The 13,813-nt window shown below is 44.0% G+C and overlaps 1 protein-coding gene across 2 annotated transcripts in view; it reads left to right on the top strand.

Moving 5' to 3' along the window:
- The first annotated feature begins 7,037 nt into the window (after nucleotides 1-7,037).
- Nucleotides 7,038-13,813, top strand: part of LOC308677733 (sacsin-like) — a 30,228-nt gene continuing 23,452 nt past the window's right edge. The window contains exons 1-4 of one of the 2 annotated variants that reach the window (XM_081344388.1): nucleotides 7,038-7,109; nucleotides 7,806-7,836; nucleotides 9,482-9,569; nucleotides 11,279-11,390. In XM_081344388.1, the coding sequence (XP_081200514.1) occupies nucleotides 7,814-7,836; nucleotides 9,482-9,569; nucleotides 11,279-11,390 (223 nt within the window). In that variant the 5' untranslated portion in view covers nucleotides 7,038-7,109; nucleotides 7,806-7,813. The remainder of the gene's footprint in view (nucleotides 7,110-7,805; nucleotides 7,837-9,481; nucleotides 9,570-11,278; nucleotides 11,391-13,813) is intronic. The other variant, XM_081344387.1, reaches the window with a different exon arrangement.

Genomic DNA, 13,813 nt, shown 5'->3' with positions numbered 1-13,813 from the left:
GGAGCAGAGGTGTTACATGGGAGTAATGGGAAACCCCCATTACAACTCGCGCGGCTGCATTTTGCACCAGCTGAAGCCTCCGAGTGGTCCTCAAGGGCAGCCCCATGTAGAGAGCGTTGCAGTAGTAGGAGGAAGAAAGAGTATTAGGTATGTTCATCACCTTGAGTCATCTATAAAAATAATAGAAGTGGGATAATAACATGAAATATTAGCAAGTTGCTCTATTTCCCCACATCTTCCCTTCTCTTCTTTTCTTTAAACCCCCTTCCCCCCCCCCCCCATGGACTGTTCCTTCAAAGGTTTTCCTGAAATCAACACACAGGATTTTCTGGGCCGATAGCCATTCTGATTATCAAATATAACCAAAACATGATGGATGGGACAAGAACCCAAGCAAAATATGTTCTGAGATCTTACATTTAATTAAGGACATATGCAGTTGCTCCCCACTCATAAATGTAATGATTCCTCCTGTTACCTTAGAGGTCCCAAATTGGTAAGGATTTTGGAAGTCTCCAATATCTACCTGCAGGGTTTTTTCTGGGGCTAGCCATCACCCTGAGATCTTACTTAGGTGGTAGTTCTGTCTTGCACAATACACCTGGGGGAAGTCAGCTCCCCAGAGAAGGAAATATTAAAAGGGCAGGAAAATATATGTCCTCAAAAGATCTTGATCAGGCAGAAAAGCATGCCCAGGTTTTCTTGATAGCCCCAGGTCTCCCTCCCCCAAGCAGAAGCCAGCTCTGTACAAATGCAGATGTAAACCATCAGGAAGGTTGAAGCTAGGAGATTAAGAAGACAAAGACACCTAACATCTGCACACCTCACCCAAACTCTAAGAGTCATTAGCCCCAGCACCAGGGAAGCAGGATATGGTCTTTGGGACATAATAACTCACAGATGCCAAAGGACACACTCAGACTCAGGTCAAAGTTCATGCCACAGGAACAGGAAGCAGCTCCAAACAAAAGGCTCCAGAGGGTATAAAAACCCACTCCCTACATGTGTTCACTCTCTTTTCTGCCAGCCTTCTTCCTGTCTGTTCTACTTTTCAATAAACTACAACCTTCTTCCTAAAGCAGTTGCCATGTTTGTTCCCAGCTTGGACTGAACCACGATGAAGACTTTTCTTCCAACACGCCAATGGTTGTAGCTTTTCTGATCCTTATCCTGCAAGATACTAGTCCTCTGGGACAGACATGACCTTTCTTTAATCTCACCTGTTTTTCCCCAGCTGTGTTGTTTTAGCCCTCGACTTAACAACCAAAATGGAGCCTGCTCATCATGGTTGTAAATCACGATGGTCATAAAACAGGTCATCCCCCCACTTTTGCAACCTTTTTTGTGGTGGTTGTCAAATGACTGTTGTGGTTGTTAAGTGAACACTGCAGCTGTTAAACAAATGCTGTTTGGGGACAAAACCTTAAAATGCAGTCACACGATTGCAGGATGTTGTAAATGCCCATAATGTGAGCTGATTTGCTAAGCACCCAAAATACAGCCATCTGACCATGGGGAGGGGCATCAGTTGGAATTTTAGAACTGATTGTAAATAGCTTGGGGGAGGGTCTGTCATAAGTCGAGGACTACCTATATTCTTCTTTCAGTCTTTATTTTCTTGCACTGCGCTATCAGCAGCTGCTCCACATTCCCACCTAAATCTCTGCCCCATTCTGCTCATACGGGTAGTCCTTGCATTACAACCACCCCAGAGCTCAAAATTTCTATGGCTAAGCAAGGCAGTTGTTAACTGAGCTTTGCCCATTTGTCCACCCTTTTTGCCACAGTTGTTAAGCAAACCATGACAGCTGTTAAGTGAATCAGTTGTTAGGTGAATCCAGGTTCCCCCAGTGACTTTGCTTGTTGGAAGCAGGCTAGGATGGTTACAAATGGTGTGATCACATGATCCTGGGATGCTGCAACTGTCGTCAATGTATGCCAGTTGCCAAGTGCCCAAATTTTGTTCACATGACCATGGGGATGCTGCAACGGTCTTAAGTGTGAAAACTGGCCATACGTCACTTTTGTCAGTGCTATTGTAACTTCAAATGGTGGGACTACCCAATGGTGGGATTCAAAATATGTGAACAACCGGTTCTCTGTGTAGATGCCATTTCCAGGAAGTCCATTCTGGGCCTGGGGAACAAAAAATTAGCTACCGGTTCTGCAAACCAGTTAAATCCCACCACTGGGACTACCGGTATACAGGTAGTTCTCAATTTACAGTTTGATGTTATGATGGACCCTCAAAAAGCTATTTACAACCTGGATTCAAAGCTCCAGGTTCAGCTGGTGGAGACTAATGAAAAAGAAACATGAAGGGTTCTTGACCATATAGGGAAAGGTAAAGGTAAAGGTTCCCCCGCACATGCATGCTAGTCGTTTCCAACTCTAGGGGCCGGTGCTCATCTCCGTTTCAAAGCCGAAGAGCCAGCACTTGTCCGAGGACGTCTCTGTGGTCATGTGGCCAGCATAACTAGATGTCAAAGGCGCACGGACCGCTGTTACCTTCCCACCGTAGTGGTCCCTATTTTTCTACTTGCTTTCAAACTGCTAGGTTGGCAGAAGCTGGGACAAGTAACAGGCACTCACTCTGCTACGCGGCACTCGGGATTCGATCCGCCAAACTGCCAACCTTCTGATCGACAAGCTCAGCATCCTAACCCACTGAGCCACCGCGTCCCTATCCATATAGGGTAGGGGTGTCAAACTGCCGGCCCGTGGGCCAGTTGCATTATACAGAGGCTGCACCCACCTCAGAACTGGCAATGCAAAAAAAGTCATGATATGTCGAGACACGTCACGTGATGCGGCGAGTTTGAAACCCATGATATAGAGGGAAATGAAATTGAAAAATCAATTAGTGAGAGACAACATCGCTACACTAAGAAGTTCTGAGCTTGAAATGAGAAGCGCCGCAAAGGGTGGAAAGAAGATCTAGTCACTTCACTTCCATTTTTTCCTGCTGCACCTGATCCCACCTCTGAATAGATCAACCGTGGATGGTGAGAGATACTTATTTCCAGGTGGAATTATTTAGGAAGATCTTATTTCTCTTTTCCTTTGTTTTGCCTTCCTCTTCTTTCTTTCCTATGCCCTTCTCTTCCCTGCTCACTCTCTTCTCTAGGCTAGCCCAGGGGTGGGGGAACCTTGGCTCTTTTATGTCTTCTGGACTTCAACTCCCAGAATTCCTGAGCTGGCTGGCTCAGGAATTCTGGGAGTTGAAGTCCACAAGTCATAAAAGAGCCCAGGGTTCCCCCACCCCTGGGCTAGCCACAGCGGCTCCCAACCTTTTCTATACCCCGCACCCCTAGAACACTTCTGATTTATTCTCGCACCCCTTAGAAAAGTTCAAAGTAATGGCAACGAATTATGCACATACACTATAATTTTGAAAACCCAAGTTTTCCCACCCCCGTTTGGGAAGCCCTTGGTTAGAGGATAACAAGTGGCAGGAATGGCTGACTTCATGTAAAATGTTGAGGTTTTAGGGTTTTTTTTTAAAAAAAAAAGGTTGATTGTGGAAAAGGTTTTGCTCAACAATGTTAAGCTGATTTTGGTTTCTATTTCTCAAGGCTGGTACAAAGAAACAAAACTAAAGATTCTGAAATTTATTTCAGGCAGAGGAAGTCACATGAAAATTTGAGGAAGTTTATTGCCATTTTCCTACTGAAAGACATTTGGGAGAAGACTATACAGTACTATAATATAATAACATTACAGTTAAATATATATATATGTGTGTGTGTGTGTGTGTGTATACACATGTTGCCCTTGAGTTACAACAGTTCATTGGGTGACCATTTGAAGTTAAACCGCACTGAAATAAATGACTTATGACTGTTTTTCACCCTTATGACTGCTGAAGCCTCCCCATGGTCATGTGATCAAAGTCAGATATTTGGCAACTGACTCTTATTTATGACGGTCGCAGTGTCCCAGGGTCATGGGATCCCCTTTTGCAACCTTCTGACAAGCAAAGACAATAGGGAAGCCAGACTCACTTAATAAATGTTGCTAAATGAACAACTGCAATAGTTAACGACTTTGGCAAGACAGGTAATAAAATGGGGCAAAATTCATTGAACAACTGTCTTGCTTAGCCTTAGCACCAGAAATTTTGGGGTCGCCTGTGGTTATAAATCAAGGACTACCTCTGTGTGTGTTTGTGTTTGTGTGTGTGTGTGTACATATAATCATATGTGTGATGTCAATGCTGCTAACATTGGATGTTCTTGCTTGACAACATAGGGAGATATAGCCTTTTTCTTTAACCTGTATGTTACTCTTAGAGTTAGAATTAGTGGACGCTGGGGGGGAGTAAGGAGAATGTATCTCAAGACTGTTTCTAATAAGAGAAGAATTGGCAGGTTGACAAAGGGAGAGAAAGTTTGCATTTTAAACTAATTGGAGAATGTGATTTATGATGTTTAAATAAGGGAGGGAATTGTGCTTTGATACAATGTCTTTATGGGAGGAGAATTCAGATCTTGGCTTCCAACATGTATGTGCAGAAGCTATGCTATACTATTAAAAGATTCTTTAAGGTAAAGATAATTTGCTTGTGGAACTTTTTATTTAGATAATGTTTATTGTCATTTTTTACTGTGGGCACAACGGCACACATCAAAAATGAAATTTAGTTGCCTGCTCTCAAAGTGAAACACATACATGACACACACCAAAAACATACTATATACAACATATGTATAGACCCACACCCCTACATATACGGAATCCAGGTTTCTGGTTTCTAGTGAAGATAGTAATTAGTACTGTAATTTGTAGTTGTACGAATTATTTAGTGTACAGTTAACTAGTGTGCTACAATTAAGACTGGTCTTAAGGAATCCTAGATTGGAGTATAACCAATTCCACATTGTTAGAATAAATCAGGCTTTTCGCCATCACATCTCCCTTTATTGTAATTTTAACGTATATACCAGCTGCCTGCAATTAGTGCAGGTTCGAGTCCCACCAGGCTCAAGGTTGACTCAGCCTTCCATCCTTCCGAAGTAGGTAAAATGAGGACCCAGATTGTTGGGGGCAATAAGCTGACTTTGTAATAATGCTGCTTGGGGGTGTGTGTGAAAGCCCTAATAAGCAGGCATATACATAGAATGAAGGCTACTGCTAAGCTTGTAAGCCGCCATGAGTCTTCGGAGAAGGGCGGGATATAAATGGAATTAAAATAAAAATAAAAAATATATACCTTCCCTACAAAGCCACACACCAAAATGGAGACAATGAGCCTTGGTGCTCTATGAGCATGGTTATTTTTTTTTTTTGCCCATGAAGGTGTTACCTAGTTGAGTAATAATGAAACACCTGCAAGAAAAGAACCAAGCTCAGAGAGCACCAAGGACCCCTCACAGTTCAACCCTGAGCTACAGACACTCTAATGAAAACAATACCATGAGACTTTGGGAAAGATGGATTGATGCCATTGAAAGGTTCCTCACACCTTCCCGGGACTCTGCATCGACGAAGAGGTAGACCTCACCGTTTGGAAAAACCCTGTTCTGAGTATTCAGATATCAAACTTCAATACAAGGTCCTCAACTTACAGTCAATTGGGTCCAGAATTTCTGTTGCTAAGTGAGGAGGTTAAACAAGTCGTGCCCAATTTTATAATCTTTTTCGCCATGATTGTTAAGTGAATCACGCAGACATTAAGTGAATGCAGCTTCCCCCTTTGCTTTGCTTGTCAGAATCTGGCTGGGAAGGTCACATATGGCGATCACGTGGTCCCAGGATGCTGCAGCCATCATAAATACATGCTGGTTGCCAAATGCCCAAATTTCCCAAATGGGAAACCTGCAATGGTTGTTAAGTGTGAGGACTGGTTTTAAGTCACTTTTTTCAGGGCTGTTTTAACTTTGAACGACTGCTAAATGGATGGCTGTAACTCAAGGACTATCTATCCTGCAGTTCCAAAGTGCATGGGAAGACATCACGTTAACTTAGGATAGACATGAAGAGCTCTGTCTAGCCCTACCCTGGCTCCCTTCTAGAAGTGAGGAAGTTGCGGCCTCCCAGAATCCCCCTCCATTGCCCCTGCTGCTGGAGCTGCTAGGATCCGTAGCTCTGGAACCCTTTTCATTCCTGCAATCCAATCAGCCTTACCGAATCCTAGCAATAGCACTTAGACCAGGGGGTGTTAAACTGCCAGCAGGCGGACCGGATGCCTCATGCCCAAACCACGTCCACCCCATTGCCGGCAAAGGAAAAAAAAGTCACAATATGTCGCGACACGTCACGTGACGCTGAGAATTTGACACCCCTGACTTAGACTTACATACCACTTCACAATGTTTTACAGCCCTAAGCAGTTTACAGAATCCCCATATTGCCCCCATCAAGCTGGGTCCTCCCTTTACCCACCTCTGAAGGATGGAATGAACCAGTAAGGAATGAACTGCCTTTCCGAATAAATTATTTTATTTTTATTGATTAAATTTGTTTGCCACCCATCTCGCCGCAGTGCGACTCTTTCCATCTTCTCTAAAAGTTTTACTTTAGCACGTTGTTGTGTGAATGCAGCATCTCCCAGGGCCATTCCCAACCTCATGCCCGCCAATCAAGATGTTTCAGCGATGGACAGATCTGGCTTTTGGGTCTGGTCAAGATAAAACCGAACACGCAGGTTTTAGGACGCTTCTGGACGGGTGAGGTTTCCCAGCGGAAAGTCTCCTCCTGAACAGAACCGCACTTTGGGGCTTGCAATGCTTTACACATACCTACCTACTTAGGAGTAACTCCCACTTAAGTCCCTGAAGCTTACACCTTGAGTAAAGAAGCCGTGGGCATTCCGCTCAAGCAGGAGTCCAGCCCTCCGCGCTTTCCCCTGAAGAAAACAAGCTTTCGCCCCAGATTTTACAGCTCTTGGCCACCTCTGTGACCCTCTCGCTCTCACTTCCCATTCTCCTCCGCCGCCAGGATCACTTTCGGTTTCCATTTCCCCGGGAGGAAAGGCAGCCGGCTATTAAAGCGCATGCAGACGCCTCCGCTGCCGGCACTCTGCTGATTGGGCGGAGAAGGCGTGGAGCAGCCATTTGCATCTTTTCCTCTGGAGAAGCGGCAGCCTGAAGACCGGGAGTGGCGCGTAGGTATTGATGGGGACCAGCGTGCCTGGTTTTCGGGGGGCGGGGAGGGGAGGTAAAGAGAAAAGGGGGCTAGAAGGGTTCAAAAAAGCAGGGCAGGATGCGATCCAGCCCATAGGATCCCATCTCCCCGTTACTTCAATCCGAGAATACGATCCTAGCTCTGGATCGCTCGATCGGAACAGTTTGGGGAGCATCGCTTCGGGCAGAAACTTGGCACAGGACTTTATGGGTTCTTTTAATTTCTTCTGAGAACTCTTTTCTGCGAGGCATGGTTCACATCAGACAGTGCTTCTTGAAACCAGTAAACCCAAAACAGGTGTGTGTTTTTAAAGGGCAGGACAGCTGTCAGCAACACATCCAATATCATCACACTGGTTGGAGTCAAGGTTGGCTCACTCCTGGCTCCAATTAGCTCTTGGAGAAGTCATTAGGCTAGGGGTTCACGTACTTTTTCCACCCTGCACTGTGAATGTTTCCATCTTATGTTCAATTAAAACATGACAACAGCTAATGTTTGTGTAGTATTATTTTAAGCAGACTGTGTTTTTCTATTGTTGTGACTTACATGACGTTTAGAGCGCATTTTATGGCCAATTCATGCAAAACTCCACGTAATCCCAAAGGGTTCACATACTTTTTCTTGCAACTGTATGTTATGCCTGTATTTCATTTTTATACATTTCTTTCTTATTCCTGCAGGTTGAAGAATGTCTCAAAAGGAGAAGAAAAAGTAAGGATTTGTGTGTGTGTGTGTTTGTGTGTGAGAGAGAAGGCAGAAGGATTATGGCTGGGGATTGTAAAAATGGCAATCCCAACCAAATGAGAGCAGGTGTAATGGTTGAAACATTGAACTACAGTAGAGTGTTTACATCAATGCACAGCTTGTGCATGTTTGTCCGTACATAGAGAGTTGCATATAACTTTCCAAGAGAAACATGAACGTGACATTATATTCCCATAAAGGAGATGTTGTGTGATGTACATGCACACACACACTTGGGGAGGAAGGCTTCAGATCCCAGCTTATCCTCAGCACAAGCTGGGATAGTGAAATAGTTGGAGTAGGAGCAAGGAGAGAGAGCCGGGTTATAATCTGGCTCAGTTTAGTAAGTATATTTGGGGCAGATATAATAATATTCAAAGCACTTTTTTTCAGTGTGTGTCCAGCTATAGTAGCTAATATTACCTTCTATTCAATTAAATATTATAATTTGGCAATAGAGGGCCACTGGAGGCCATGCCCAAGGCTTATGGGAAATCAGATTGAATTGTCCCACAGATCAGAGGTCCATTTGATCAATTTATTTATCAAATTTAGAGAGGGCCCATCTCACTCCTAATCCCTTTGTTCCAGCCTTGGAATCGCTTTGTGCGAACATGGGCTGAGAGAGAAATGGTGATGGGCTAAATGTGGCCAGAATATGATTTGTTATTGGCTTAATGTGTTGTATGAATACAACCGTGTAAACCAGAGCTATTAAATCTATGTGGTAAAACTTGCCTGCTGTGCAGTGAAGAAAACTATTGACAGAGCCAGTAATTTAAAATTTAAATCTATGGGTAATTTCTGGACAAAATTTTAATTGTGAATTATCTTCCCTGGCTCGTATAATTTTATGGGGTGTTGTATTTGTACAGGTAGTCTTCAACTTAAGGACTACAATTGGGACCAGCATTTTTCTTACTGTGCAAGGCAGTTGTTAAATGAGTCATACCCAATTTAATAACCTTTTTTGCCACAGTTGTTAAGCAAGTCACTGCAGTTGTTAACTGATCACGCCTTCATTAAGCAAATCCCGCTTCCCCCTTTGGCTTTGCTTATTGGAGGCTGGATGGGAAAGCTGCGAATAGCACTATGATCACACTGGGATGCTGCAACCACTGTAAGTACATGTTTGTTGCAAGTGCCTGAATTTTTATCCTATGGCAGTAGGGATCCTGCAAAGTGTGTAAGTTCAAGGATGGGTCCCAAGTCACATTTTACAATGACGTTGTAACTTTGAATGATTGCTAAATGAATGGCTGTAAGTCAAGAACTGCCTGTATCATCCTGTCTTCTTGTACTTCTGGCTTTTTTTAAGGCAGGATCCCTCCCCCTCCTCCCCAGCCCCCTTAGAAACAATGACTGAAAACCTGGCATCCTCAAGATGTTACTAAACTGCAGGTCCCAGTGTTCCCCCCCCCACACACACACAGAATTGACAGCAGTAAAAGAAGTTTAGAACTATTGTTTCTTGTAACTTCTGCAAGGTCACAAACTCCCGTTCTGGTGTTAGATAGATGGAGTAGCTACACAATGTATCTGAACAGGCGTTGCTGGAAGTTGGCTATTAGAAGGTCCTTATGCCCTGTATTGAAGTTTGTCTGTCTTTCAGGAAGGGCTTTCGGCAGAAACCGCCTCCCATCCTCAAGTATTTGCAGGGTATCCTTCGCAAATACCCAGATGGAGGGCAGATATTAAAGGTGGGTTTGTAAGAGTTAAACGCTGGATTTTTTTTTGTCTTTGGAAATATTGACATAGGAATAGACTCTAGCTGCTTTGCTTGTTTCTTCATTCATTGATTCATTAATTCATCACATTTATATAGCTGCTTATCATATTACATTTTGTTGCAAGGAACATGGTTCTTAATTTGAGAATATTGCACATTTTATCAGCAATATCTAAGGAGCAGTTTTGTTTTCTACATGAACTAAAAGTAAGGAAAATGTGTGTGTGTGTGTGTATCCATGCATACACATCCTGTATAAAAAATCAGAACTTTTTGTTTAAAAAAGATATATGAACATAAGTAACTAGCTTGATGGTAATTTAGGTAATCTGGATAACTTGGGACTGCTGAGTAAACATACATAATTATCTCTTTTAATCTATGTATTATTTCAACTTACCTTATAAAATTATTTGGAAACTATTGAGGGAATGAAATGCATATGAAGAAGGGGTGGGCAGACTCCTGAAAATTGTACATTTTGTTTACACCAGGAATTCTGGGATTTTAGAACTGTTGGGTTCTTCATGCTAAAGGAAATGTTGACAACTACAGTTCCCACCCTCAACACTGTAGGGAAATTTGGTGTTTTGGGGATGGAAGCCATTTGTGTTAGATATAGTTTCATATACCTATTTCATTTAATCATATAATAATGTACAGGTAGACCCCACCCACTATCTTCTTCATTCCTTAGAAGTGCTGAACAATAACTTTACAACCAATAACCACTTTTACAATCTTTACAGCATTTTCATTCACATGATCACCATTATAATCAGTATGCATTATCCTGACCTGTTTTTCTCCCTTCCCCTTGAGAATTGGAGAGGAAGGGATTACATGAGAGTAAGCAGACACACAAAGAATACATGGGTCTGTGTAGTCCTGAGCACCATCATATTGCATTTAGTGCATATTAACTATTGTGTGCCTGCTTACTCTCTTGTAATCCCTTCCTATCCAATGAATGTAAATACAAACATTAATTCTCTTGTTGCTACTCATCCCAGCACTAGATGAGCATTCCAGAGAATAGGGAGTGTCTGTACACAAGTAAATACACTTACATGTCAACTGAGCCTTGGTGGAGCAGTGGGCTAATGCCTCCTTAAGTAACACCAGCTGCCTGCAATTAGTGCAGGTTCGCATCCCACCAGGCTCAAGGTTGACTCAGCCTTCCATCCTTCCGAGGTAGGTAAAATGAGGACCCAGATTGTTGGGGGCAATAAGCTGACTTAGTAATAATGCCGCTTGGGGGGGGCGAAAGCCCTAATAAAGCAGGCATATACATAGAATGAAGGCTATTGCTAAGCACATTGATTTGTGCTTAGATTGTAAGCCGCCCTGAGTCTTCGGAGAAGGGCGGGATATAAATGGGATTAAAATAATAAAATAATAATAATAAAAAACTGCACATTTAGTCATTTGTGTGTATCACAGTGAGGAACTCTTGCGGATTGAAACTGAAGGGAGATGGAGAGATGAGGACTAAAACCTTGCAAAGGAAGTCCCAGGAAATCCCAAGTCCTTTGGCAGAGAGTCAGGGAGGGATAGCTAGCACTTCATCTCTGATGAGCTTTAAAGGATGGTGTATCTGTAAAGGCACAGCTTACTTAATGTTTGTTGGCTTCGGCGTCTACCTGAATCTGCCCTCTGATTTTCTGCTTCTTCTCAAAGGAGCTGATCCAGAATGCAGATGACGCGGGTGCTGAAGAGGTGATTTTACTCTATGATGAACGGAGTTTTGGAACACAAAGTCTTTTCTCCGATGGACTGGCAAGCACCCAAGGTAGAGAGCAAGACATGCGGAGGACTAAAAGCTGCTCACCTTCACCCAGAAATAATTCCAGCTGTCAATTGAGGGGGTGGGGTGGGCTGATGGTGGAGATCTGTGTTGTGTGGCTTGGGATGCAAAATCCTGAGACACAGGCCTATTATGATCGATATATTAACTGACAGAACGAAAACTGGTTATATGAATAGCACAGGGAGATTGCATTATTAATGGGATTTAAGGAATGTTTTTCCATTTCTGTTACGTGTACACTGGACAACAGGGGGCCCTGCACTTTGCAGGCAGCCGGGCCTGTTACCCCGTTTAATTTGATGCTATCCTCCCTTCTTAGAAATAAAGAAATTACATTTTTAAAAGCCTCCTATGTCAGAGACAGTCCTCGACTAATTTGAGCCCAAAATTTCTATTGCTGAGCGAGACAGTTGTTAAATGAGTTTTGCCCCATTTTACAACTTTGTTTTTTTTCCAAATGCTGAAACGTTAGTTCTGCGATTGGCATCACAGCTGCCCAAGGGAGTGTGGGGCATAGGTTGTTTTTGTTGTGATTCAGGGTCAGCCTGTGGATTCGGCAGTTGGGTCGGATGACTCGGAGGAGGAGGAGGAGGGGGGTGTTGAAGAGCTTGCTGAGGGGGTTGGACAGCTTGATGAGAGCCCTCAGCCAGGCCCCTCTCACCTGGTCACGACGCAGACCCAGCTGTGTGAGCCTGACAGCGTGGATGAAGATGACCCACAGCTGGCCCTGTTCAAGGACGCCCGACGCAGGAGGCAGTCAATCAGGAGTAAACAGAGGAAGGCAATGGGGCTCCTCGGAAGGAGGCAGAGAGAAGCCACACCTGAACTGTATTTAAGGGGGAATGCGTGGGAGGGCTGGTTTGCTGAAGGCAACCGCTTGAAAAGCTCCTGTTTCTTGGTTTGTGTTTTGTTCTATTTGTTTTTGTAGCAATAAATTTGGCAGGCGTAATTCCAGCCTCTTGCCTTCTTGTAAAAGGGGTTGTCCCTGCCTTTTCTTCAGGGCCGGTAGCAGGCTGGTACAGAACAGTTTTTCCATTAGCAAGAACTCTTTCTCCACTTTGTCCTCTGGAGGCTGGCTTCCTAAGTGGCCTTGCCAGTAAATCTTTTTAGAACACAGCCACGGGGCAGCAAGGAAAGAGCCTTTCCCCAGCGTAGGAGCTGGCAGAAAAGAATGATGATGTAAAGTGATGAGGATGTCTGCAACCCATATTCTGCCTACACAGTGAATCCAAATTGGGGGTTCTGTCCTCAAATGCAGAAAGGGGTGGGGGGAAGACCTCATTTGGCATCAGTTCCTGGCCACAGAAGACTAGATCTTCTATTAGTTTTCAGATTCCAGGAAGCTGGTGAGATTAGAGGTCTGCCAGCAAGGATTCATTCTTGGCTTACTTCTGCTGCTGCTTTTGGTCAGTTTCCCGTTCACACGGTGTCATCGCTTCCTGGGATCAGGGAAATGGCTACAAAAGAGCCATTCTCCCTTCTGGGGAGGAAAAAAAAAGGGGGGAAAGCAGGAGTTCCTGTTTTTCCAGCACCAAAAAGACCACCCCCGCACACCCAGTATAGAGGTTGCTGTAATGCAGGAGTGGGGAACGATGACCCTTTAATGACTTGTGGACTTCAATTCCCAGAATTCCTGAGCCCCTCTATGCTGGCTCAGGAATTCTGGAAGTCGAAGTCCAAAAGTCATAAAAGGGGCCATCGTTCCCTACCTCTGCTGCAATGGAATGCACGGGTGAGCCTGGGAAAAGACCAGAGCGATCCTGCCTAGGAAACAAATCGGATAAGAGGGGCAGGAGCCTTCAGTCGCTTTAGGAGTTGAAGGAAGAAACTGAGGAAGGACCTAACTTAATGGATCAAGCAGTTAAAAGTGGCAGGTGGGAAGACTGTACTTTTGGACTTCTGTTAGTGTAGTCTTACAGTAAAGTAGACTTAGTTCATCTAGTCCTGTTTCCTGTCTGGTTTTACCTGGGAGTGTTGGCAGTAGTTGAAGAGCGGCTGTTTCCTTTCCCAAGCAGATTGCAGGTCTGCAAGATAGATAGCTCCACAAAATAGCTGCCCACAGCTTCAGCAGCAGGGCTGCAGAACTATTGGTATATGAGAATGACCTTGGGAGATGGAAAGAAGAGATGTTGCCTAGGAAGTGATCGGATAAGAGAGGGTATAGTCCAGAGCTGCATAATGGGCGGAGAAAGAGACTCAGAAGAGCCTCTCCCTTAAGGATGGGAAAAGAAACAGCAGGAGACTTGTACTTTCAAAGTAGCAAGATTCTGTTAACGTAGCCTTACAATAAAGTAGGCTTAGCTCATCTGGTCATGTTTTCTGTCTGGCCCACTTGAGAAGGTTGTCAAGAAAGGGGTTTTTGGAGGCTAATTGTATCTCTGAGTGAACTAGTTGGGTCCACAATT

This window comes from Vipera berus, assembly GCF_964194415.1.
Source record: "Vipera berus genome assembly, chromosome: Z".
NCBI classification, from domain to species: Eukaryota; Metazoa; Chordata; class Lepidosauria; order Squamata; family Viperidae; genus Vipera; species Vipera berus.
The sequence above is the reverse complement of the archived record's forward strand: the minus strand, read 5'-3'. Positions and strand labels throughout refer to the sequence as shown.